At 31.4% G+C, this 27,573-nt stretch overlaps 1 protein-coding gene across 2 annotated transcripts in view; it reads right to left on the reverse strand.

Moving 5' to 3' along the window:
• Positions 1-27,573, reverse strand: part of LOC126743598 (maternal protein tudor-like) — a 99,133-nt gene that overhangs the window by 34,968 nt on the left and 36,592 nt on the right. Inside the window, exons 13-22 of one of the 2 annotated variants that reach the window (XM_050450764.1) lie at positions 24,017-24,394; positions 23,937-23,960; positions 18,038-18,130; positions 14,608-14,794; positions 14,337-14,550; positions 13,575-13,731; positions 6,215-6,476; positions 5,996-6,159; positions 5,782-5,933; positions 27-205 (exon numbers count right to left, since the gene is read on the reverse strand). In XM_050450764.1, the coding sequence (XP_050306721.1) occupies positions 27-205; positions 5,782-5,933; positions 5,996-6,159; positions 6,215-6,476; positions 13,575-13,731; positions 14,337-14,550; positions 14,608-14,794; positions 18,038-18,130; positions 23,937-23,960; positions 24,017-24,394 (1,810 nt within the window). The remainder of the gene's footprint in view (positions 1-26; positions 206-5,781; positions 5,934-5,995; positions 6,160-6,214; positions 6,477-13,574; positions 13,732-14,336; positions 14,551-14,607; positions 14,795-18,037; positions 18,131-23,936; positions 23,961-24,016; positions 24,395-27,573) is intronic. The other variant, XM_050450765.1, reaches the window with a different exon arrangement.

The following is a 27,573-nucleotide window of genomic DNA, read 5'->3' on the forward strand; positions in this document are numbered from 1 at the left end:
ATAAAATAAAGCGTTACGTTTCCAACCTGTAAACATAACATATGGGGCACATTAAAGTCGGCCTTTAGAGCTCTGATTTGGCTTAGAGGCACGTCTTCTCCATTGCCGTAATCAACGTAAAATATCGTCGCTTTTTCGTCGTCGAAAGCATCCACCCGTCCGCGGTACCAGTTGCCGTCAGGACTGTGGACCGCGTAGATTAGACCTACCGAGAAACACTTAGCTGTAGGCTATTTTTGCAAACAGTAGACAGTTTTCTAAGATGCATATGTTTCGACGCTTAGCATAGAGGTAAACGTTATCTTAGCCGCTGTTTGACAGCTCGCCAAAAAGTGCTTTCGAAATAGGTAACATGTTTACCGTTAACCTAACGATAGCAAAAAGCTTTATTTCCAAGAAATTCGTTTTCATTGTTTTCATTTTTATTTAATATTAAACAAAGTATAGATATTTTATTTTAATATTTGGTCTACAATATTATATCTAATTATTTTATTGGGTAGCGTTATTTAAAAATTGGAAAGTACCTAAAGTTATAATATGATTGAGGATTTTGCAGCTCTAGAGTCAGACAAAAATTATTGTGCATGATGTTCTAGTTTATTGGATTAACATAGGGATTATTTGCTAGGATGTCCATTAGAAGCATTTGGTCATCTTCGTCACTAAATCTGACCCTACTTCTCTTGAATTTTGTCAAGGCACTGAAATTTAGATTTGGGTTGGTGGTTGTCATTGTTATGGAAAATAAATAAAAACAAGTTTCTTTTTACTGTTTCAGACAAAATGAGACTAAATAAACTTCAATATGCTATGTCTACCGTCCGTAAGATAGCAGAGGGTGCCGGTAGGGATATACGATAAATGATACTTCAAATGTCATACATGTCAATTAGTAGTTATCGGTGATACTTTTTTAATGGTTTCAAAAACTGTCTAATCTGATGACTAAAATGATTCTCTGGAGATTACTAGGTACAAATTTTTATCTCATATTAAAAAAAAAGTGTAGTTAAAAAATGGCGTTTAAGAGTAAGAACACCTCGTCAGTCCTATTTCAGTCAATACAGTGTTCGGACTTAAAATATTTTTTTAAATTGTTGGTAGGTATTTTTAAGCCCTGATGATGCACTAAACTAAATAGAGCGAAAGGCGTAGCAAAATCTCTCTTATTTTTAGTGTATCCACATGTTTTCGCAAAATAATGTAAATAAACCCCTTATTAATTTTTTAGAATTTACAGTTTGTTAGGTAGAAATAGATTTTTGGATAAAATATTTTTTATCAAAGTTTCACCAAATGGCAATTGAAATAAAATTTTGAATGCAATTTCTCAAATAATCTACTTAATCACTTATTTAGGGTTATTTAAAAAATATACGGGAACAAGAAGAAGTTTGTTGAGACACTTCATAAGACCATAGAACCATAAATTTTAACAGATTTCAATTTTAAGGACTTCCAAGAAATTGACAGGCTATGGAATAAAAATAGATTTTTGGCCATTATTAAAAATAATTTTTTTAAAATATAATTTTGAAAATTTTTATCGCGGATTTCCTAAATAATTTGACTAAGTACTTGGGAAAAAATGTTTTTGGACGACAGTTTGAAGAACTTTATTGGATTTATGTTTTTTTTTGGGCTTTTGTAATTAAGTTTCTAATTTTATTCTTGTAATTAAAGTTTTTAATGTTAAATACCGATGTTTCGGGCCTGTTTATAATATATGTTTAATTAATTAAATCAAGGTTATTTCAATCTCAATGATTTATCAAGTTATCAAGGCCAGACTGTAAAAAAAATAGGGACGCTCCAGACACACTGAAATAAGGTGATTCTTCTGTTTTTGACGCACACCCTTAGTGATTACGTAATGAACAAAATAAAATAAAAATAAAACAAGGACAGACACAATTTAGCGTGAAAGGAAAAAATGACTTGACTACCCTAGTAATAAATGAAGTAAAGGATGTTGATATAAGGAACACCCCAATCAGCTTTCATTAAATCAACAAAGACGTGACGCACGTCAGTATTATCTCGCGAGATTTAAGATAATATTATCTCGATGAGATTTAAGTACCGATCCAATGATTGCTGTAGTACTACTGCCTTCCGGTATCGCATACATGTTCCGTATTTTAAGTTTTTGGCTGATGACCTCGGTCAAATAGCTCACTCCTCTCGCCCCGAGGGATCCATAAGGTAATAAGGTAATCCATAAGATAAAAGAGCAAGACTTCATGGAAGGGACATTGGAGTAAGAGAGTAAGGAAATATAAGATTGGTCGAGTTTAAAAATAAACAATTTACCAAGAAACGCGTGTGTTATACCGGGTGAACTTATTATTAAATATATTAAACTTAAAAAAAAACTTATGTTAACTAAAAATAAGTAAAATTAGCAAAAAAAAAAACAAAATGAGAGAGAACGAAACAACCGATATATTTTTCAATTTTTTTAAGTTTATGCCAAAGTGTGATATTTTCAGTTTATGTTAAAAATATCTTTCTTTAAGAAAATACCAAGTTTGTGCCCAATCTTAAAAACAGTGCTCTAAAAAATTTTTTTAAATGCGCCACTGACTCTGTAAAAATATCTATTATAAGCAGTTTTCTTTTTTTTTTATCTATCGAAACAGGGCCTAAGAAATAATAACATGGAGATGTTGAAATGAAAGTGAACATTTTCGTCTTTGCCCTGTATTTCAGGAACAAAAGTAGTTGGAATATTTCTGTTGGTGGCTTTAAAAGTTTAATAAAAAAGCAATATAGGGTCGCGAAAACCGCAAACCTATATCTTAAAAAATGACAGATACCTTGCAATCTAATCCAAAATAGGACACAGTGTACATACTATTTATACTGACTTCTTCTTCTGTCTTCAAGGCATTTGATAGGGTCAATCATGTAATTTTGCGTATTTACTAAAAAATCTAAAATGAGTTCAGTAGATATGAATAATATAAGTATCACAATAAATGAAGAAAAATTGGTGTATGATGGGGCAATATTAAGTACTTGGGTACAATTTTGGACTCTAATTTGAATTTTCATGCACACGCTGATTATATTATGAGAAATTTTTCTAAAAAAGTCGGACTTATTTTAACAGAATAGGTCAAAATCTATCAATGCATACTAAGCTTTCACTATGCAGTGCCCTTGCGCTTCCTCATATACAGTTTTGTTCGACACTACTATATAACTTACCACAGTATAAAATACAGCAACTCGAGAAAATTCAAAATAGGGCTATGAGAGCGATCCTAAAGTATAACAGCTACACACCTATCACTATTAGACTATATTAGACGTTCTAAGTTTGTTATCCGTTCGGCAAAGAATTGTTTTTAATGTTAACTTATTTATATTCAAGTTAAAAAGAGGCATTTTACCTAAATATATTTGTGATAAATTAACAATTTTTCGTGATTTCCACAATTATAAAACCAGAAATTGTGAGGATTTTATTTTGGTAAATAGATGTAGTACCAGCCAAAAGCATAATCATGTTTTATATAGAGGACTAAGTGAATTCAACAAATTACCAAATGATGTAAAACTTTGTACAAATGTTAATCAGTTTAAGAGGCTATTGAGAGCGCATATATTAAGTAAATTTTAGAGCCTATTGTTAACTTATTGTTTTTCTTATTTTTTCAAAGCAAGTAAAAAGATTAGTCCAACGAACATTTATTTAGATTACTTGGTGTATTAGTATATGCACAGCAATCCTAGGAAAAAAATATTTAAAACTGTATAAGAGAAGGTCCAAACCAAAAGAAACAGCTAATTACCAACATTTCTTTTTTTTTTTTTAATAAAATACACATTTAAACAAATTGATGCAACTTATACAGTGGTGGCCAAAAGTATGGAAACTTTAAACTTTTTCAAAAAATGCAGAAAATATCGCAATGCGAAAACTCTCAAAAATATAAATAAACAGCTTATCAGCAAATAAAGAAATTCCAATGGAGGTAAAGCAAAAGAATGTTGTTTATTAGTTTTGATGAAAGAGGAGCTATTTCTCTGTGGCCAAATGTATGGAAACATTTAATAAAATCATAATAATTGTTTACTACAAGCTGTTTAACGGTACGATTTTTTTTGAGTGAAGACAGGCATCATGCCTAAGTGTAAATACTTATCTAGTGATTTAAAAAGTAAAATAGTTGAACTATACCAGAAGGGTTATAAACAAATTCAAATAAGTAAAAATTTAAACATTTTAAAAGGCACTGTTTTAAAAATAATAAAAAAATTTGAAGAGAGAGGAAATGTTTCGGTAGCCCACAAGCAAGGAAGACCAAGAAAGTTGTCCAAAAGGGCTATTAAGGTAATGAAAAGAATATCGATGAACGACCCAAAGAAAACTTCTATAGATATTTCTGGAGAAATGAGTGAAATGGGGATTTCTGTGTCTGCTCGCACGGTGAGAAGAAGGCTAAATGAAGTGGGGCTTTTTGGAAGAGTTTCTGTCAAGAAACCACTAATATCAAATAAAAATAGAAAGGATCGCTTGAAATTTGCACGAGATCATCTTACCTGGTCTCACCAAAATTAGAATACTGTATTGTTTGTGTTTAGTGACGAAAGTAAGTTTCAATTATTTGGGAATGACGGGAGACATTAGTTATATTATGTCCGGCGACCAAAAGGTACAAGATACAACCATGAATACCAAATGCCTACGGTAAAACATGATGGTGGAAGCGTAATGGTGTGGGGTTGTTTCTCCCGATCAGGTGTTGGCCCCCTGGTTAAAATTGATGGAATAATGGACCGTTTTCTATACAAAGACATATTGAAGAACAACATGTTGCCTTATGCTGAGAAGGAAATGCCATTAAGAGATGGTTGTTTCAGCAAGACAACGATCCTAAACACAAGTCCCAATTTGTGAAAAACTGGTTAAATAAACAGAGCATTGCTTTAATGGATTGGCCTTCACAGTCCCCAGATCTGAATCCCATACAGAATTTATGGGATCATTTGGACAGGAAGATTCGAAACCATTCGATTTCAAACAAGGCTCAACTGTGGGAAATATTGCAAACTGAGTGGGCAGACATTTCCAGTAAAGGCTGTGCAAGACTTGTCGATTCTATGCCATGAAGATGTAGAGAAGTAATAAATTCGGAGAAATATGCCACAAAATATTAGCAGATTTTGATTTAGATGTAATTTATATAAATAACTTTCTTCAGTTTCCAAACTTTTGGCCCAGAAAATATTAATTTAATTTAATTTTCTTTTTATAATACGTTTAATTTCCAATTAATATGTTAAGTTAGGTAATATATTATATATACTTTATCACAATATGAGTAACTTTATTATAGTTCCTGGTTCCTTAAAAAAAAATACAAATTAAAAAAGTTTCCATACTTTTGGCTACCACTGTACATATTTCATTTTAATCCTTAAATATTATGTTAGCCAGTTGTATCCCACTATTTTTATTTATAAAATTTAAAAATGAAAAAATGCTTTTAACACATTTTTCTCCCTTTAAAAGGAAAATAAAGTAACCACAACAATAGTAAGTAAATAGGAAAAAACTCCGAAGAATCATCTTAGAAACTGAACCTATATCCTCTAATAGAGCCTGAAAGTTCGGCAAAAAAATATTTTATTTAATAATATTTCAGCAAAAGGCACCATAACTCAAACTATTTTGTAACAATTTCAAAATTCATAAAGGTAAAATTATGTCGAAAGGCTTTAAACATTAATTAAAACTCTTTATAACAGAAACATTCAATACATTACCTTCTTCCGGGATAATTGTATCCTCTTCACTCTGATTCTCGTAAGACTCAAACATTTTATCCAATAATGCGGCAATTTGATCCGCATATGCGCTCGGCTGAATAAATACTGATGTTTCATTGGCGTGCGAAACAAACCCGTAAATCTGCGAACTAAAATACACCATCGCAATGTATTATTTACCACTTACATTAAAAAGAGAAAAAGATTTTACCTAATAATAACCATTGGACAAAGTGGCTCGACATTTTCAAATGCTCCCTCATCGGGTTGTAAAATAACAATCTTATTTCCCTCGTTGTCGTAGAAGGTCACATCTAGCAACTCGTTTTCCAGCACATTATCGACGAAAATTATCACTTGATGCTCGATGAACGCCTAAAATTGCATAGGAAATTTGTCAAAATAGTTCCCTAAGAGAGCTCCAACTTGCCTTTAAATTCTCCACAAAAGTCTCAGAAGCCATCTCCAAATTATGAGCTTTACATGTCAAAGCCAAACCGCTTTCTAAGGACACAATAATATCACTTAAACTATTGACACTTTTTAAGACCACCCTCAACTGCTGAGATAATAAAAGAGGAATTTCGATATCGCTTTTTCCGGACTGTTGTTGAGCAACCTCCGCTGCCAGGTTCGCTTGTACTAGCTGCTGTGCTACTTGTTCTTGATTGTCCCATAGTTCCATAAACACCCTGTAGATAAAATGATGATTTTTTATTTAAATACAAAAGCATAGAGCTAAACTAAATTTAAGATTAAATTTAACATCTATTAAGCCTAACCAACCGACAAAAGGTAAAGAAGCAAATATAGAACCTATACTTACAGGACACCACTTTTAAGCAGCAATAAATAAAAGATTAATATAACAAAATTAATTTTTAAATTAGAGAAGCTTTTTGGGAAATATATATATCATATTTTTTAGTAATATGTCATATGTAAATTATTTTATTAAATTTCATGGTATTTTTAATTTTGTGAGCACGAAATCATGGGTCATCATCTTCTCAGCTTTATCGTAGTGATTTTGTAGTAAATCATAGTAATGATCGTAGGATTTACAGATTAGGTGATCAATTTTGGTAAAATTGGTTTGAAAAAATCATTAACAAGACATTTACGATGACTACATATCACAATATCAAAAAATTGCCAATAATTCCTACTCAGATATTAATTGATTGGAACTGATGTTGATGATGAGAAACAATAGCGGCATGGGAATTTTCATCAGCCCATACATGGGAGTTATGTAAATTCACAATACCATTTTTGGTAAACCCTGTATCATGCGTAAGAAGAATAATGCTAATGAAGTTTGAATTAGTTCGCTGCTGATCTAATAGCTAGTTTGCGAACTGTATTCTAGGAGAAAACTCTTCAGGAGTTAGTTCATGCACTTTTTGTAGATAATATGAGTATAACAGCTGTTCTTGAAGTAATTTAAAAAAATATATTTTGAATATATTTTAAAATATTTTGCTCCAATTGTACCGTACGTACTGTTCTTCTCTGACCAGCATTAGTACTTTTTTTCCCCAAAATTACGATAAAAAAAAGTCAATATATCAAGTATCACCTTAATAAGTGGATTCGCCTACCAGTTTCCCTTAGACATTGGTCCATTTGTTGATAGGTCTTTTAATTTGAAATAAAGCGATTAGGCAATCTTTCTTCATACAGCCTTTTTGCTTTTAATGCATTGCAAGACGCAAGACCGTACATAAGATGTATATCTGCATACTCAATAATCGTGAGTTCCATATTTCGACTTAGTTCAAATTAAATTCACCAAGAAATCCAAAAATCAATAAATTATTATCGAAATAAAGGATCAATGTATTAACAATGTGAAAGATGGCAAGTTTTGAAAAAGAGGTATTTGTTTATTGTGTACCATACAAACGTATGCCAGAATGGTGCGTTTAGAAAAACAAAAATTGCCGATAAAAAGATGCAAAAACATTTTCGTTCTGGGAATTGGTTTATTTGCCTTAACCCATTTAGTTCGTAAAAAAACTTTAATTTATGCAGCTCCAAAAATCTTCAATAGGATTCCGCTTAACATGAGAACGTGATCCTATATCAAAATTAAGTCACTGCTTCTTCTGACCGCTTCTGAAAAAAATGCTCGAACCCATCGATTTATAATCGAATGTTGAGTTTAGGGTTTTTCTACGTGGAAATTAAATATACAGGGTGACTCAAAAAAAGATATGACGTCATCAATATGTTTTCGAAATGGTAATCACCATCTCTCAAAAAGAATAAACACCACTTAAAAATGTAAAACATACTTCAAATAGTTGCTCCAAAATACATTTACTCTTTGACACTGACAACAACTAAAAAATCAAAATACCAACATTTAATTTATATAGATATTTCTTTAATTTTACATTTTATCATCATTTTTCGTTCAAAATTGCTTATGTAACCACTATTTATTTGTACCATATCCTTTGTAAAAAAATGCGTTCTTTCTGATCCTGCATTAAAAAATGGCGGTTTCCATTTGAAAAACATATTAATGAGGTCATCTCTTTTTTCTGAGTCATCCTGTACATTTAATTTCCACGTAGAAAAACCTAGGTGGCTATTGCGTCGTCGTTGCGCTTATCAGTCCGGTTAAAGTTCGGTTGCAATTCCTCGAATACCTATGTACGTGTTAGCCGATCATGTTTACAATTTATTTCAACCTTTGGTACGAAGACGGATACAGTAATAAAATAAAAATGGTTTTCAGTGTTGATCAAAAGATTAATATCATTAAATGGTATTGTCATGCGGATAGGGCAGAAGAAGTTGTCGGCCGTTTTATATTTGCATATCCTGATCAGCAAGTCCCTACTGCTAAAACAATTTATAATATCTGGCATAAGTTTGAGCAGTCGGGATGTGTAAATCGGTGTGCAAAATGTTCTAGTGGCGATCAGGAACCTCGTCGAACACCTGACGCTAGGATTGAAAAGGAGGTCAAGGTGTGTGCTTTTGTGGAAGTAAGTGAACCTTGTTCTAGCTCCCAAATTTCTGAAGAACTTGATATTCCAAGTCGTACAGTGCGTAATATTTTGAAAAGAAATAAGTACAAAGCCTATAAAATTAAAAACACTCAAGAAATTTTTCCAGAAGATCAAACAAAACGCTTGGAGTTTTGTGAAACCTTGAAGAGAAAAAATTGATCAAAATGACTTCACAAGTAATATTTTATTTACAGACGAGTCATCTTTTTCTCTTCTAGGTCTTCTAGGTCTCGGGAAAATCTACATTTGAATGTACCATTACGAACTCAATACCCGCAAAAGGTAAATGTTTGGGCTGGTATTTTAGCCAATCACATTGTAGGGTCTTTTTTTATTGATGGTACCTTAAACTCTGAGAGATATTTACTTTTATTGCAACAAAATATTATACCCGCTGTACGAAACTTGGATGTCAATTTTGAGGAAATTTGGTTTCAACAAGACGGATGTCCCGCTCACAACGCTAGACAAGTGCAGGACTATTTAACAAACACTTTTCCTGAACGGCTTATTTCCACAAGAGGTACCATACCATGGCCTCCGCGATCTCCAGATCTGACGCCTTGCGACTACTTCTTATGGGGCTATTTGACGGAAATTCTTTACCAACACCGACATGAAAGAGCCGTTAATTTGGACGAATTGCGACTTAGAATTAGTAATACTTCTAGGTCCATTACACCTGAAATGTTAGCCAATATACGTAGAGAATTTTACGGCAGCTTGGGATACTGTGAAGCCCAACAAGGAGGTGTATTTGAGCACCTTATTAAATAATCCATTTAATTAGAATTATTATTTTGTTTAAGAGTTATTTTTCATTTTATTTTAGAATATTGTATTTAGTTTTCACCAAAGGTTTTTAAGATTTGAGCATATTAAAGTTGTTTTTTTGACTTGCGATTATGAGCACGTAACACAACATAAATTTTTATCTTTCGTGTGCGCGTAAAATTCCAATACTTGATTCGAGGCTAACCTACCCACCTCCAAGCGCTTGCTAAACATCACTGCGAGCAAGCCCAAATTAAATTCACATTGCGAGCGGTACGGAGAATCGGCGTCGCTATCGGTGGGAGGTTACCGATGCAGTCGTTCTCTGTCTACTCTCTATCTATTAGGTCTAATATATTAAAACTCAATCCGTGAGATTCAACTCGCCAAACGTGTATAATTCACAATAGATATTGAAGATATTTGGAAAAGAAACATAATGTAACTTTCTGCCTATTTTTTTATAGATAAATATATATTTTATATTTATCTATAAAATAAATAAATATATTTAAAGATAAATATATTTAAAAATCATATACAATAATTTTTAAACATTTGTCTGGGGTATTGAAACGCTGGTTAAATTTAAAAAAAAAACACTTTTGGTTTGTTTCAAAATAAGATAAAAGGAATATAGGCAGAGAGCGATGTGTTAATACACAGACACATAAAAGTGAAAAATACGTTTTATAAGGAGTAAGAGAACTAAAATTTTGTCAAAAATGTATAAACTCCCTGGCAAGATTTATCTATGATTAATGTGCCATGGCCTTATGTTTAATAGATATCGCGGTATACAGGAGAATTAGATTAGACCTATAAATAGAGGTAAATTACTACGAATTCTACAATCAGTGTATGTGAACAACAAGGAACCAAGACCATACTCTTATGGAAAAATTAATGAATTGAAAAAATGAGCAAGAATAGTGTATTCAATCATGGACACAAGTATTGTTAATATTTTAAGTTGATTTATAGAATTTAAGGCAGGTTTTAAAAAAAATTAATTACTGTTATAATAAAAACGTAAATATTTAAAGTCTGTTATGCGATCAAAGTTGTGATAATTTATATTTATATCCATTAGACATATTTATAGCAAATTTTAAACGTAAAAGCGCTTTGCTAAAAGTTATAAAAACATTTGCTCATTTGCTCAGTTACGCATTGTTTAATTTGCCATAAAATTCATTCAAGTAACAGCTACTTCCTCAAATATTTACATTCTATAGAAACTGTGTAATAGTATTAAATCCATTTACCTTAATTACATTTTTGCAAGTATCGGTATTCTTTTGCTGATATTTATTAAAATATTAATAATCTATTTGAAGAACTGAATATTGAGTACTTATTAATAACTGTGAGATGCAGACTATTTTAATCAATACTTGGGACTGTCCTACAAGGAGGCTCTATACTGAATAAAGTGCTTTAAAGTTTGTTCTGACGAGATAACGAGTTTTTGTTGAAGACTTTGCAACCTCTTCACAAGGAAGTATTTTGCAAATTCGTGAAAATATCACAATGTTCTGCAAATTTCTTCATTTTCCTTAACCCATTTAGTTCGTAAAAAATCGTAAATTTATGCAGCTCCAAACATTTTCCATAGGATCGGTATTAACATGAAAACCAGATCTTACATCAAAATTCAATATAAAATTAAGTCATTGATTCTTTTGGCAAGCCTTGAGAAGTTGCAAAAAATACTAATACAGTATACTCGCGGTAACGTGAACTTACGATTTTATGAACAACTCATTAATGTGAACACCAATATTTTTCTATGTTAATTCTATAGTGTGAACAAACCCATATTTCGATAATGTGAATTTTAAGAAATCTTTAGTAATCCTGTGTAGACTTGTTAGTGGATATTGGGTTAACGCATTTGAAACGTTGTTTGGTCATTTAGTTGATGTTTATTACATAAGAGAAAGTGTCGCATCTTGCGCAGTGGCCTTTTAAAATGGTTAAAATTAATAAGAAGTGTTTAACTCTTTATGAGAAATCAAAAATTTTGGAAGAGCACAAAAATGGTATGAGTGTTACTGCACTAGCAAAGAAATATCAATTAGCAAAATCAACTATTTGTGCAATTAAAAATAAAGAAGAAAATTCTAAAAGTTGTTGGAGAGAGTTTAAGACCTAATAAAATAAAAAAATGCACTTTAAAAAGTGCACAAAACTCCAAAATGGAAACTTTGCTGTATAAATGGTTTACCAAACAGCGTGAACGAAATTTGCCACTTATGGGTGATATGCTTAAAGAAAAGGCGCTAGATTTACATAGAAAATTAAAACTCAACGATAAATTTATTGCAAGCGATGGATGGCTTCAAAAATTTAAATGGCGATATGGTATAAGGCTGCTTAAAATTGCAGGTGAAAAGTTGTCCTCGCAGCCTCACCTTGTAAATCCCTTTATTGAAGGCTTAAGAAAAAAGATGAAGCAGCTTAATCTTAGTGTTTTTAAGATCAAATTTATAATGCAGATGAGACGGGTTTATATTGGAAGTTATTGTCAGATAAAACCTATGTTGCAATTTTTGAAAAAACGGCGCCTGGTCTAAAAATAGCTAAACAAAGAATAACTCTTTTGGGTGCACAAATGCTACAGGATCACACAAACTAACGCCTTTAGTACTAGGAAAAGCAAAATCACCCAGATGTTTTAAAGGATTTGATAATACAGTCATGTATAAAAGCACTAAAAATGCCTGGATGACGCAGGAAATTTTCAAAAATTGGTTATTTAAGCATTTTGTTCCAGAGGTAAATGAAAGTTTTGTTTGCTTTTTAATTTTTTTAAGACTAAATTGGGTTTTTAGGTTAAATCATTTTTACAAAGCAAAAACCTTCCTTTAAAAGCCGTTCTCCTGTTAGACAATGCCCCTTCCATCCACCGGCAGAAGAATTAAAAACTTCTGATGGATACTGAACTGGTTCTGATGCTATTATGCAATTGCATATGGCCTGGTAAAAAACAGAGCCTTCAGTAATTTAAAAATGTTGGAATATTTTGGAAAAAATTTGGAGGAGGATGACCTACCTTTAGCTCGACTAAAAGAGATATGGAAAAATGATGTTAGAGCAGCTGCAGTTAATGAAACCATTACATTGCTTCAAACAATTGAACAGGTATTATTTAGTACTAGTTACTCCTTTTAATTTTCGATTTTTGGAAATTAAAAGAAGAAAGTCTGTAATAGTTTTAGAATTTCATTGAGATATGATTGTTTTTAGATTGATTATAATCCCAAAGACATTGAGGAATGGAATACAGATGCAGTGGAGGAAAATCTCGATAGCAATGACTCAGAAGATAGTGACTGCGAGATATTAACTTCTGAAGAAAAAAAAGTTACGCATTTGGAGGCTCTTGCAGCCTTGAAAATTGTCACACAATGGGCCAATCAAAACTATGTCGACATAAAGGACATTATTACACTAAAAGGTTTAGAAGAATAGGCTGTAGCCTTAAACCTGTCGCAAAAAAAAGTGCAAACAAAAATTACATCTGTTTTTAAATAAAACTTTTGTATAATGCTTAAAACTGTAATAAATAAATTTATAAATAAATACAAACATAAATAAAGTACAATGTAGTTCCCTTTTATTTTAATTTTAGCTATTTTTAATATAATCTCCATAATGTGAACATTTCAGTAATGCGAACTAAGTCAAAATTTTTTGAGTTCACATTAACGCGAGGCTACTGTATTAGGAATTTTCTTTATTGGTGTGTATATATACTCTACTTTTTTCTATGTTTCTTGATATATCTATGTATTTTGAATAGAAACAAACAAACTTACAAGTTAATTGTATTTCCAATTACATTGCTTATAGCTGTTTTGTGATAATAGTTTTTTAATTTATTCAACCGAAAATTTGTGGGACGCATCCTTCAAACTACTTGTAACATTGTTAACATTTAGATCTTAGTTTTACATATTGGATTTTTAGTAAAAAGAAACTTACTTGTTATCGTCTTTGCTTAAAAACCGGGCCATAAACGACTCCTTGCCGAAATAAGAAGTGAAATTTGAAGGTTCGGGCCAAGTATCTCCTTCGACAGGCCGTATTCCGGTCAGGCTGCAGCAAATCGCTTGCGCCGGCATTTGCATGAATTTTTTCTCTATAAAAAAGCAAAAACGATAAAATTAATAGAACCAAAAATTAAAATTAGGTTGTTGTAAGATGAATTTAGGGTGCAATACTAGATCAATTCTAGTTACTATTTAATTAATTTGATTGGGCCAATTTGGGGTCAAAAATTCCAATTTTATCGAGGCCTAACACTTTTCATGAACGCAAAACTGTATTTTCTTCTGATAGTTAACAATAATGCATAATAACAATGCATAAGTTGAACCTAAAATATGAATAAATTTTATATAATCAAGAGTAGGGAAAGAGTGCATTTTGTATTACTATTAACACACTTATTGTCAAATATTTAAAAGGCTATTTTTAAATCATGATATTTAATCTATGATAAAGTATGTAATGCTATATTTTAATTTTTAAAGAATCTTAATATGTTTTGTATCTGGCGCCTTAGTATTATATAGAAACATGTTATTTATATCTTTGTAATTTATTTTGATGGTATTTCAGATTATTCTATAATATACAGAGTGTAAGATCGCAAATTTTAAGGGATCAGAACAGATAACGCATTTATTATATTTTTTACAAATGCAGATAGAATAAAAATGTAATTGAAGTGTGTTTACTTACCCATAGGCCAAATTTTTTGAACTGTAGACACATTCCCGAAGTCTACATAGAAAACTTTATACTTTCCACCTCCCAGGGTCTCCAAGACTTGGGCTCTATACAAAACATTATCTTCGGGGAACAGTCCAACAACCGGAGCTCCCACTACACCATTCTCTGGCTTCCTATTCCTATAAAACTGCTGGATATCTTCCATAAGCGTTTTAAATTCGGCCTAAAAATTTTGAAAAAATAAGCAATATATTTTCGGAAAGACATTGCCGGCTCTTACTTGTGAATTGTGTAACTGACAATAGAAATGTCCGGGATTATGGAACCAACTGATCACGACCAGTGCCTCCGTATTAACCACGTCTAACTGTTCAAAAGTGGCGGTATTGGGTACGGTATCTATCGGCGTGCTGACGTCACTCACACTCCACGAATCGGTCGGTGTTGTACCAAACGAGTTGCCTGTCCTATTATAAATCAATATATTAAAAAAACATAATAGACTTATCCAAGTATTGAAGAATTATTAATAATTATTAATTTCTTTTTTAACAACAGTTTATCTCAGACCTTAAAACAGTTACAAAATAACTGGCACCAAGGCCTCAACAGTAATTACAACATTATAATTTTGCACTTATATGGAGAACAATATTTAGTCTTCTTTACATTAAATTTATTTGATTTTTCATATTTATTTTCCTAGATGTATAATATTATTTGCGTCAAAAAAATTATTAAAGATATATATTATTATATTCAATAATCTTGTTTTAAATGTAATTATTTTTCATTTAATATATTTATTTTTTAATATACTAATTTAATGTACTGTACCTTATTAATATACTATACCTAATTTAATATATCTATACTACCCAGTGAGCATTTTATTCCTTAAATAGAATTGTGGCACCTGTGACGTTGCTGTTAAGTCACAATTCGCTTAATTTGTGTGAAAATACACGCACCTTAGTATATAACTTGACTTCAGCAAGGAATTGTGTACTATAAACCTATTGTAGGAATTGCGTAACATATTGTGACACTGTTACTTGATTATTTTTTTTGTGTGACCCCAAGCAGGAAATTTGTTTAAACAATGCCCTACCTGTGCAAGCTGAAGGCAAATCAGGAATAGTGGGAAATAATGCGTGACTAATTGTAGGAATAGTGCAAAAAAGTGTGTACATTTAAACTGCTAGTAAATGTGTGACGCATTTAGGGAATTATGTAAATCAAAAATTTATTAAATATTTAAACCAGTTTTGTGTAAAACAGTAAGAATTTTAACGTTACATTGAACCAAAAAGTGTATAAAATTGCAGTGTAAATCAAAATGGCCGAAAATGTAAATAAGTAACTTTTTATAATATCATCTAATTAAAGTGAAGTTTTAAGATGAATTCATAAACATAAGCCCTCTTTTTTCTATTGTTGACACCAATGTAAAAGACATTTTAACCAAGTATTTTATAAACTAGCCTATCAATTTATTGCACTAAATCACCTAGACCTATATTATTTAGTATTTATTTCCGACACATAGCATACACATGTCAGTTGACGTTTCGAAACATTGTGTATTTTGACACCCAAAAATGACACAATAACGGAAGCGTTATTAAAATTCAACTCCAAAATGCTCACTGGGTATAGATATTTGTTTTAGTTTTTGGTACTTTTTGCGGCTTATAAAATCATTTTTTTCATCTTAAATTAGCAGAGTTCTAGAAATTAAATTATACACTTTTAACAATTCTATTAATAGTATTTTTAATGCTCTTATATTTCATTTTCTATATAAGTTTTACTTGTTCAAGCATTTTAATTGTACTTAAAAAAATCACACATTTTCTTTAAAGTTTTTTTAGTTCCTGTTCTATCATTTATTGAGAAGATGGGTCTTTATCGCACAATTTTGGATAATTAATCTTTGCCGTTTTGCGGATACAAACTTGTGTTATTCTAACACGAAATTAGATATCGTATATGTCGAGTTTAATTTCTATCTATATGTTCTGTTCCTTTCTGAGTATAGATCATGTACACGGTCTTTTCAATAATTATATTTAATTTGTTATAGCACAACCACTCAAAGTATTTTAACAGGTCATGATTAATAGCGCTCTTTCTAGTCCATCCTCATTTTCAGCAGAATATACCAAAACAGCGTCGTCAGCAAACGGTAGGTATTTTGATTTTTTCAGCAGACATTTAAGATTTTTTGTTTATAAGAGATACTCAAGAGGACCCAGTACAGACACCTGAGCACCACCAACATCCAGATCTCATTATTCAATACTTTTTCCCTATAACAGTAAAATGCTTTTTGCCTTTTGTATATCAAAGTAATAGTTTACGGCAAGTTCCATTAATATCCATTTTTTACAGGTTTTCTAGGGAGTAGTTTAAGGTCCACGGTATCGAAGGCTTTTTTCAAATCAATATTTACCACTACAAAAAACTTATTTTTCATTATTTATTTAGTTTAATCTAAGCACAATAACTCTTAAATACAATATTTGAGGTAAAATAGATTTTTTATATAACCAGGAGCTAAAGTTTAATCTCTCGACCTCTAAACTCGTTTCTTATTTTCAATATTCTTCCCCTAACATTATTTTTCTAAATATGAAATAAAAGGAATCAATTTATTAAATAAAATTCTCAACTTGAACATAATGTTTGGGTATGAAGTATGCCGTTTTTAAAGTAAAGAAAATGAATTTAAAAATTAAATATATAAAAATAATGAAACCGAAGAAATCCTCCATTTCCCAAAGATACGGATTATAAGATTCTTAGTTACTTATTTTGTTGGCTATTATATCATTATTTAATTAAATATCAATTTAGAAAATACTCATACGCTCAATTATTGAAAGGAAGAAGAAAATAGACTTATTCACGTATTTACAAGAAATATGAACTTAAATCTTTAACAATACCTTTTCGTTATATTTAATTCAATCTAAGTCCAATAATTCTTAAATACAATTCTTAATTAAAATTTAAAGCCCCAACAAACATATTTTAAATAGACATAAACACAAAAGGATATATCAAAAAGTGTATAAGGAATTTTAAAGTTTTAACATATGTTCAGTAATCATAAATTACCTAAAATAAAGCGCTCTGCTAAGCTTTTGAGTATAAATTGCTTTAGATACATCGGGTTTGATTCATTTGTATTATTATTTATGTTTAATAGGTCTTGATTTATATTTTCATTAAAAAGTAAATTCATTTATCTTTAAAAATTGAATTTTCCAACTACATTTTTTTTTTCTTCGCTACATGTTTTGCCTATAAAGGCATCATCAGACCTACAATATTTCATACTTTAAAAAACTGAAAACCTTACTCACCAGCCAAAAACTTCCTATCATAACAAAAACAAAGACTGTACAAGTAAAATGTCAACACCTATACAATTATTAAACCCAAAGAGAAATTTAAATTAAATGTAACATATGTTAAATATATTAAATGTAAAAATATCATTAAAAGCTTTTAATTCTTCATGTCAGTGAATAGGTGTCAGTGAAGTGAGTGGTTCTTTTTTTCAATAAATTAGCATATGAAATTCTAAATTTAATATTTATCTATATAGGCAGGTAATATTCAATAAAATAGATAACTATAATTATAGTTATGAATTCGTCCCAATTATTTGTTTAAAATGTCGCATGAAAATGTTTTAGTACCTTTTTGCTGCACCGAACTCGTTACGCGAGCTGGTTCTGGGCCCTTTTCGAAAACTGCGCTCCGATCCGCTCGAATTTACGTCGTTATCGTCTCTAACAGAGAAAAAAAAATCAATTAATATCATTTATATTCCACTTTTTTTTCACAATAACAGCAATGCAAAGCAGTAATGATACGATACAAAATACTGATAGGTAACAAGAGTGACGATTTTTTCAATTTAATTTCTTTTCTATATACAGTGTGCCCGCGCCAGGATGTACACACCCTCGTAAAATCTTGTCTTATCTTATTTTTTGACCAATTTTAAGTTCATTTCTTAAAAAGTACTATAAGTTTATAGGCATTTTTTAACTTATTATGAATTACTTCAAATACATCCAATTTAAGTTTAATTAGAGCCTTGAAAAAAGAAACAACTTCTGTCTCAAACCTTGCAATTATATGTCTATGTTTCTCTTATGGAAGCCCAATAATTGAAAGAAATATCTGGTTTGCAGTAAGTGACTTTTGCAGTAAACGAGTTTTTAATGCAACACACATTTAGAAAATTGGTTTTCTTTCTCAGAAGAATAGAAAGAATATATGAACAGCGGCGGTACTCTCTAACTCGATAAACATAGAAATAGACAAGAAAAAATATAGAAAGAAAATATCTTTCTATGCGCGATTAGCACTCGCTAACCTTTTCTCTATGTCACTCGGCATCGTTCGGCTTTAGACATTCTTATACTACCCAATCTACAAACATTAGCCTATTTTTATAGCTAATGGGATTTTTCACAGCCCACAATGTCAATTACTGAAATGTCATTCGACATTATCGATCTTTTAAGTAATATCACTGGGAATTTCCCAATTTCGATAAATTATATGACCTTATAAACTTAATGATCGTTTTAAACCTGAAAAAAGTAGTTAACAAATTATAGTTCACTCAAAGATATACCGTTGATCTTTTGACCGTAATAAAACCCTAATTAACCGTTGTAACCAAGTGAGTAAGTTATTTTTTTGTGGACTTTTATGGTTTAACATTTTCTAATAAATTACTATTCTTTATTTAATTAGTAAGTTTCATTTAGAATCACTTTCAAGCCGACCCTATTCCCTTTATCACTTTTTAAAAAAGTTGGTTCTTGCACAATGGGGCTTAATGGCCTAATATGAGAATATGAGAATTCGTTGATTTTCAAATCTTCTACAAAAACATCCCCACAACAAAGCTAAATACAACTTTTTTTCAATGTACTAAAAAGAGACAAAAGTAATAGCAAGACCATACAACCTCTTTCTATATTTCTATTCCGAACTCTACCCGATCGAAGCCAGTTGAGATTGAGAGTAGAGTTTAGACTTTTTTTCTGTAATAGAAAGAAATGTTCTTTCTATCGAGTTAGCGAGTTCGCTCGCAGAACTTTATATGTTAATTGATAATACAATGTTTATAAAAATTTAATCTCTTTCCTAAATTATAGAAATTATATTTAAGAACTTGAAGGGAAATGTACAAAAGTAAATTTGTTCGTTTTGAAAGAAAGTTTCTCATTAGTTCGCCATAAAAATAAAATTGCTTGTAAATTAAAAAATGCCGCATACCAACATTTTTAATTGTACTTCGATTTGCGTTGGAATGTCAACAGTTGATTTTTTAGCCGTTAATATAATAACTAAAAAAGGAGTCTGAATTAAAAAAGATATTCTTTGATAGAGGATTTAAAGTTTTCCTACGTTCTGCCAATTTTTGTTAGATAAGAAAACACGTTAAAAACTAAAATACAAACGAAAACTATCAAATCTGAAAGTATTAGTCTCTTATATTCTCAATGAAGTGAACAATTATGGCTTTTGGAAACTTATGTGTATTTAATATGTCATTGTAATTGTAAAGCATTGGAACAATCCAAGCGAAGATTTTGGAATAATAAAATAGAAGTTTAAATTCGATTGGCAGCAACATTTTGCCTTTCATTTTTTACGTTCAGACGCCCACTAATTGAATTATACGATATGGAATTATTAAATGACTAGTATGCAATAACTTTTTTTGTAAATGCTTTGACAACTACGTTCCTATGCTTGCTATATGGAATATGCAAAAAAAAAAAATTAGCAAAAGATCTATTTGGAGATTAAAGGTTTGCCCTAAATAATAGTCTTTAGTAGATTTTCTACTCATATTCTTATCAGTGCTCACAAATATTTGGAATAATAATTTGGCTGTAATTAAAGTAATGTATACACTATAATTATACGTTTTTAGCGCAAATAATGAAAAGAAACTATAAAAAACCTTGACCTATTTAAAAAAATTACTTTGCCTATTTAAATACAGGATGTCCGGCAGTTTACAAGAGATTTTATTTAAAATATTTTAGTTAAAGAATACTAAATGCTAATTTAGTATTTTTTAACGTAATAATTAATTAATACCACTTGATGTACTTAGATAAAACCCTGATGATGGTTCCTTTATGTACGAAACGTTTGTACCAATATTTGAGTAACCTACAATTACTAAGGAAATTAGCCAATTTAACTTCAAATATAAAATAAAAATCCCGGAGCATACTTAAAAAATTTGAAACTGATATCCAAATTTGAAAGACTAAAAATTTGGTAAAATGACCAAGTGCATAGGGTCAAGTGGTGTAAAAATGAGACGCCGAAGATTTTGGGTAAAAATAAGACAAAGTCAATTTTTTGCCGCTAAAAATTATTTTAATGAGACGAAAAAAGGACGTAATAAAGTCTAAATATTCTAAAACCTAAAGACACATTCATTCAAACGATAATATTAATTTATACATGAATTATTTAACCTACCGTAATATAATGCAATTTTCATGACAAAAACTTTTAAAATCGGCGCGCAAACTTTTGTTGCGCGCCCGTTGTAATCCATCGGGCGCGCTCGGTTAAGATCGCAATGTGAAGACTGATGTGTCGCGGCGCTGTGGGAACAAGCCGGGTAGTCTGTTGCTAGAAGTAATTGAGTGTGTAGAGTGTGACGTGTTTTTTTGCTGGGGTAATTTTGAGACGACTGTTTGGGTAAATATGAGACAAGTCATGGGGTAAAAATAAGACGTTAACATGTATAACAATTTTAGGTATACCTACATAAAGAGCAAGCCAGAATGCCTAGAAATTACGTCCCAAAGGCAAAACCCTATACAGACGACGATCTGAAACAGGCGCTTACCTTAGTAAAAAAAGGTAAGTTTGTCTCAAATTTCGCATTGATAAATCAAAATTGTTTCGAGCTATTCACGAAAAAAATGTTTCAAAACGTGACCGAAAACAAGTGCTGTCCGATGAACAAGAAAGAGATTTGACGGAAAAAATTAAAATTATGGCTAAATGGGGATTCTCTTTATCCAAACAAGAAATACAGTTAGTTGTGCAAATATATGTTAATGAAAATGCTATAAAAACCACATTTATGAAGGCAAACCTGGTGACGATTGGTTTCGTTCGTTCTGTAAAAGAAATCGACTTAGTCAGAAGAAATGGAACAACTAGAAAAGTGTAGGAGAACAGCTACCAGCGACCCTTTTATAATATATTCCTTCTATGATCGTCTGGGTGAAACAATCCAACAACTTGGTTTGCAAGACAAGCCTGCACACATATTTAACTTGGATGAAACAGGGTTTAATATGGATCCAGGTAGAATAAAAGGAGTTGGAGCATTGGGCCAAAAAGTTCATAGAAGGATCTGGTAAAGAAAATATTACAACCATGGCGTGCATTTCTGCCAGCGGCGTATTATTAGTAATATAGTAATGGCGGTATTAATTATATATCAAGGACAAAACCTGTGGAGCACATGGAAGGGATCAAACGATTTGAAAGGAACCTGCTATGCTGTCTCTGATAAAGGCTGGATGACAACTGCGGTTTTTAATAGGTGGTTTTCCAAATTTTGTTCAATGGTTTCCGAAAGGCCGCTGGTACTTATAATGGATGGTCACGTCTAACATCTGGATAGGGGAACCATTGAACTTGCCATACAAAATAATATCACATTGTTTAAATTACCACCTCATGCTACAGATATTTTGCAACCGTTGGATAAGTGTTGCTTTGGACCTCTGAAGCTAAAATGGAACCAAAAGCTTACAGAGTGGCAGAGATTAAATCAGAGACGTTTCACCAAAAGCGAATTTGCTGATTTGATCTGCGAGTTATGGAATGAAGGTATTACAGAGACTATAATAAAAAAGTCGTTTGAATCGACTGACATATATCCTTGCTCTAGGGAAAAATATCCAGTCGACCGTCTTAATAAAATTAAATTGCAAAAATACAATGAAAGTGTTCAAAACCCCAATCCATTAGATGTGTTTGAATTAAACCAAGAAAAGGAAAATGATGAGGTTGTAGCAAACAATGTAAACAATAGCGAACAGAAAATAATTGAAAAAGAAACAACAAACGAGACTAATGACACTAAAACATTTCAAGATAATAATGTTGAGCCACAACCGTCTTCGTCCACTACATTCAAGAATATTTTGCTAAATAAGATAAACAAAACAAATCCTGAAATGAAGCGAAGGAGAAAAGTTAATTCCAGTTGTGCTGTTTTAACTAGAGTCGAATATTTAGATAGTATTAGGGAAAAAGAAGTGTCACAAAAGAAGGAACTTTACTAGTGACAAAAGTGGCCGAGTCCTCTTCGGATGATGAGAGTGTAACTTACCAAGAAGAAAGCGACATTGAAAATATGACATTAGACGAACTTGTTTTGATTGTTACGTTGCGCTAGTAGAATCTATTGGGGATGACGAATTTTCTGTGTCTTATTTGCGTCGAAAGGGGGAAAAATTCATATTTCCTCAAATACCTGAAAAATATGAAGTACCAAAGGATGACGTAGTAATGAAACTACCTCCTCCAATAACCCATGGAGGTACTGCCAGAGTTTCACAGAAATTTGTGTTTTTTATCGCTATAAATAAATATAATGTTAACTAAATCGTTTAACTATAACTACATGCAGAGTATTTGGAGTTTTTTTATTTATTTAGGTAATATTTTTGATGTACCTATCTAGAATTTATTTTCTGTTTTTTATTTTATTTTCAAACTGCGACTTGAGTTTGATTGAACTGTTTTTACATATTTATGTATAAAGGTTTTTAGTATGGAGTAAAAATGACCCAAAAAAATGTTTTTTTTTCAAAAAAACTATTTTCCAGTTTTTTTTTGCTTTTTTTAAATAAATGTGAGAAAAATCGTACAAAATGTTGTTTCATTTTTCAACCAGGGTATCTCATAATTGTCCCATACCACGGACAACATCATAAATGCCTGAAATTGCCATATACCATTTTTACCCACCCCCTGTCTCATTTTTGCCCAAAATGGCAGGTAAATATGAGACAGGAGTTTTATTTTTTTTCTTAACACCCATAACGATTTCCTTGAATTTGTCATTTCTATGTTATTCAGCATCGAAATCTACATAGTATGATCATTTTTTGAACATTTATTTCAAAAAGGAAACGGTTTAAAAATTAAAAGTTTTATAAAATGTCTCATTTTTACACCACTTGACCCTACATACTCCATTTTGTAACGAAAAAAGAATTCACTGGTTTGTTATTATGTTTTGTTTATATTACTACATCTAAATATCAACTAAATAAAATCTAATCAATCAAAAAATAATTCAAACAAATACGAAAATAGTTTTGGCTATCCCAAATATAAATAAAACTAGTTCTATATTAGTGCTGTATTTCAACCTTCAGATATTTTGATGGTGCAATTGGTCTATAATATCAAAAGGCTATTATATGATGACAAGAGTACAAAACTATGAAAATCAAACATTCTGACACCTAAGCATGACCCCGATGTTACTTACGTTTATCGAACATATTAAGTTACCTTTTATATTTAGAGTAATTTGACCTAAAATTCGATTAAAATTATATATTATGATTAAACCATTATCAAGTATTACATACTTTCTAAAATCTTTCCGATAGCCATCGCTTCCCCCATCCTTGTTTTTCCATCCGCCGCGGTCGTTCCTGCTACCGAAATCTCCCTTATTCTCGTCACGATTGTTCCTATTTCCGAAATTATCTCCTTTATTTTCATCACGATTGTTCCAGCGTTCCTTTCTATCGAACTTATTATTGTCGCCCCAGCTCTGCTTATCCTCCCGATTGTGCCTGCTTCCGAAACGGTCTCCTCTATTATCGTCACGGTTGGTGTCTCGACCTCCTCTTCTGTCGCTCTTATCGCCCCAACTGTCTTTATCTTCCCTGTTATGATTAAAACGTCCTCCGCGGTCGTTATTGCGGTCACCTCTGTCCTCTCTATTACCACGATCATCGAACCTGAAAATGGAGTTAATTTGAGGTACATGGGAATAGTTTTTGGAAATTACTCACGTCTCCAAAAGTCTTAGCTCCCCTTGCTAAATTTTGCCTTTTTATATTATTTATTTAATTTAAGGTGGTCATGTTTTGTAGATAACTACCTTCTGATCTTAGCATAGAAATAAACAACAACATGTGGCAAAAAATTGTTTTGGATCTATGATATGCAGGCATTTATAAAATGAAGTAGTTTTGAACTGATTTCGACTGACAAAGTATCGATTAAATTTTTGGTAAAAATGCCAGGCAATATGATTTCTCAATTTGATCGAACAAGAATAGTGGCTTACATCAAGAAGGTTTAGCAAATCACCAGATTCAGCGTCATTTAAATATTCCATGGACTTCGGACAAAGTGGCCTTTTTCCAGAAAATTTGCAGCGTTGATCAAAGGCCAGTCACTGGTCGACCTAGAGTGACATAAAGGAGGGAAGAACATATGGTTAATTTCACCCGGAGAAACCGAATGATAACAGTAGCAGCTGTTAGAAGTAATTTTTTGCGTATGGTGGTTTCGACAAGTACCATAAGAAGCAGGCCTAAAGTCTAAAGCCAAAAAGGCTTATTCTCGTAGAAGAAAGAATGGCAGGTACCATATGAGCTGCCAACATTATGGAAGCAATCATTCAACTTTACGTAATGAATTTGGGAATAATTTCATTTTTGAAGACAACAATACCAGACTATATCGCACGCTTACGGGAAGGCAATATCCAGAAATTGAACTGGCCACCGATCTCTCCAGACCTGAACCCCATTGAACATGTATGGGATTATCTTGGTAGAGCAATATCCAATCGAGGCAATCATTGCCAGCAGCATCCAACAGTCTGCATGACAAAATACTCCTTTCTTGCATGGTATATTACACTTGCTGCCATTCTTGCACAGGGTTAAATTTTACAAAAGGCAGAAAAAAAATGACGTAAACATTAATTTTTAATGCGATTTCTTAGGAAGTAATTAGAGCTTTTCATGCATAGAGGTCCTCTTTGATTGAGTGGCCATCAAGGTCACCAGATATAACTTCATTCATTCAGTCCAAAATTTATGTGAATAGACCGAATAATGTTGATGATTTAAAACAAAGAATTGGACAAGAAATTAGACTAATTGACCGGCAAGTGATTGAGAATGTGCAATTGGAAGTTATTTACTGACTTTAAAAATGCATTGATTTAAATCGACAACAAATTGAACATCAGTTCATTCATTGTCGCATGTTTCATTAGTCTATTACATCAAATTTGATAAACCCCTGATGTTAGGCATATGGTATACTAAAGAAAAAGTATTCAGAATATATCATAAAATTTTAAAATATCGTGATATACAAGGTGTTTCATTTAAAAGAAATGAATGTTTACGCCAAAGTTTCTACTTGAGGTACTCTCTATAGAAAACTTTTATTGCAAAAAACGCGCGGTGACAATGCTAGTCGACGTGTTGGAAAAGTAAAAGAAGAAAAAACACCTGAATTTAAAAAAAATTTGTTGCTTTTATCGTGAATGCACTGTATTTCGAAAATAATTTTTTACATATTTTTTTAACCAAGACCCAGACTTTCGGAGGGTGTTTATAAAGGAATAATATATTTATGTAAAAATTACAATTTTTTTTTAAAGTCGATAATATACTCAAGGGTGTTACTTAGACAACATGCAAACAAATCCCAATATAAGTATTTTGGCTTTTTTCGTATAATGCAGACTGTTAAAAATTCAAGAGTTAACAAGTAGTACAAAGAATACAAGGTATAATATTACGCGTTAACGTCGCAATAAGAGTAATCGCCATTAAAATTCATAATATGATTAAACTGGGGCATTATCATAATATGTTTTATCGATGTTTTGGGAATTGTTGAAGATATTTGCTGGGTTTTGTGACTCTTTATAATATTTGTGACATTTAAGCCAATTTAAGAACTGTTTAGTATAAAATCCTTTGATATCATTGTCTAGAAAGACAATCAATGTCATTTTAGTTAAAATGAAAATAAGAAATATATTTTTTTAAAGTTTCTCATGTTAACATCAATTGAATGCAAAAAAATTAAAAGAATATCACGTATTTAGTGCATAAATAAATCTTGCACACACCGTTTTATTAAAGTTTTAATGACATTTTAAATAAAATTGCCCTCATCTAAAAAGTGTTCTCATGTGACATTCGGAATTCTGCATCATAAAGAAGCGACTCAACAAATGTCTCAAACCTTTTACTAAGTAATCATAGGACTAGTTAACGGGCTATTTAAAAACAAATGTTCGAATACTAATAAATAATCGGAAGCAGTAACTCGGTCTTGATTTGTTAAGCGAGAAAACGAGATATGAGCGAATAATCGCTATCGAAACAATTTGGGTCGGATCAAGTGCGTTCGTCATAAGATTTTATATTGCCATTACGTAATTTTGAATGCAGTAGGCTAGGTTTAAGAATGTGATGTAACTATTTATTAAAATATAAGACTGTCCAAAATTAAAATTAATAAAACACGCGATGAATTTGGAAGTGGTAGATACAACAATTTTATTGAACCTTTACATCAAATTGTAAGCAAAAACTTTAGTAAAGTATAATGGATTTCATTTATAGCGAACGTAATGATGCTCGGATTGTAACGACGGAATTTGCCAATAATTTCTCGATTTTACTATACATTTTGTATGATAAATTACGCGGCTGTAAAGACAGATTCGGCTATGAGATCGACATCTGAGACTTTTTTTGGCTAATTCTTGCGATAATAGCGACTCCAAAAAGGAGCCGTTAATCACTAATTAAACGAGTCTTAATTTGATGGTACAATTTGAGTTCAGGTTCAGAATAAGCAGTCGATTTAACAATACGTGTTTTTATTAAGTTGATACGTTTAATTTATTTAATTTTTATTAAAGTTATGGCGCAACATACAAGACAATTACAATTTACAATTGAAGAACAGTCTGCTATAATTTCGATACTGATAAATAGATTAGATAATTAGATTAATTAATAATTAGATACTGCAAAATGTTACTAGTAATGTCTTAAGTAGAGATTTAAAGTTCCATATTCTACAATATCCACCATATGGAAAACTCGAGACAAAATACGACAGTTTTGAATCGAAGTAGTTAAAAAATAAAAAG

Source organism: Anthonomus grandis, chromosome 13 (assembly GCF_022605725.1).
Source record: "Anthonomus grandis grandis chromosome 13, icAntGran1.3, whole genome shotgun sequence".
Taxonomy (NCBI): domain Eukaryota; kingdom Metazoa; phylum Arthropoda; class Insecta; order Coleoptera; family Curculionidae; genus Anthonomus; species Anthonomus grandis.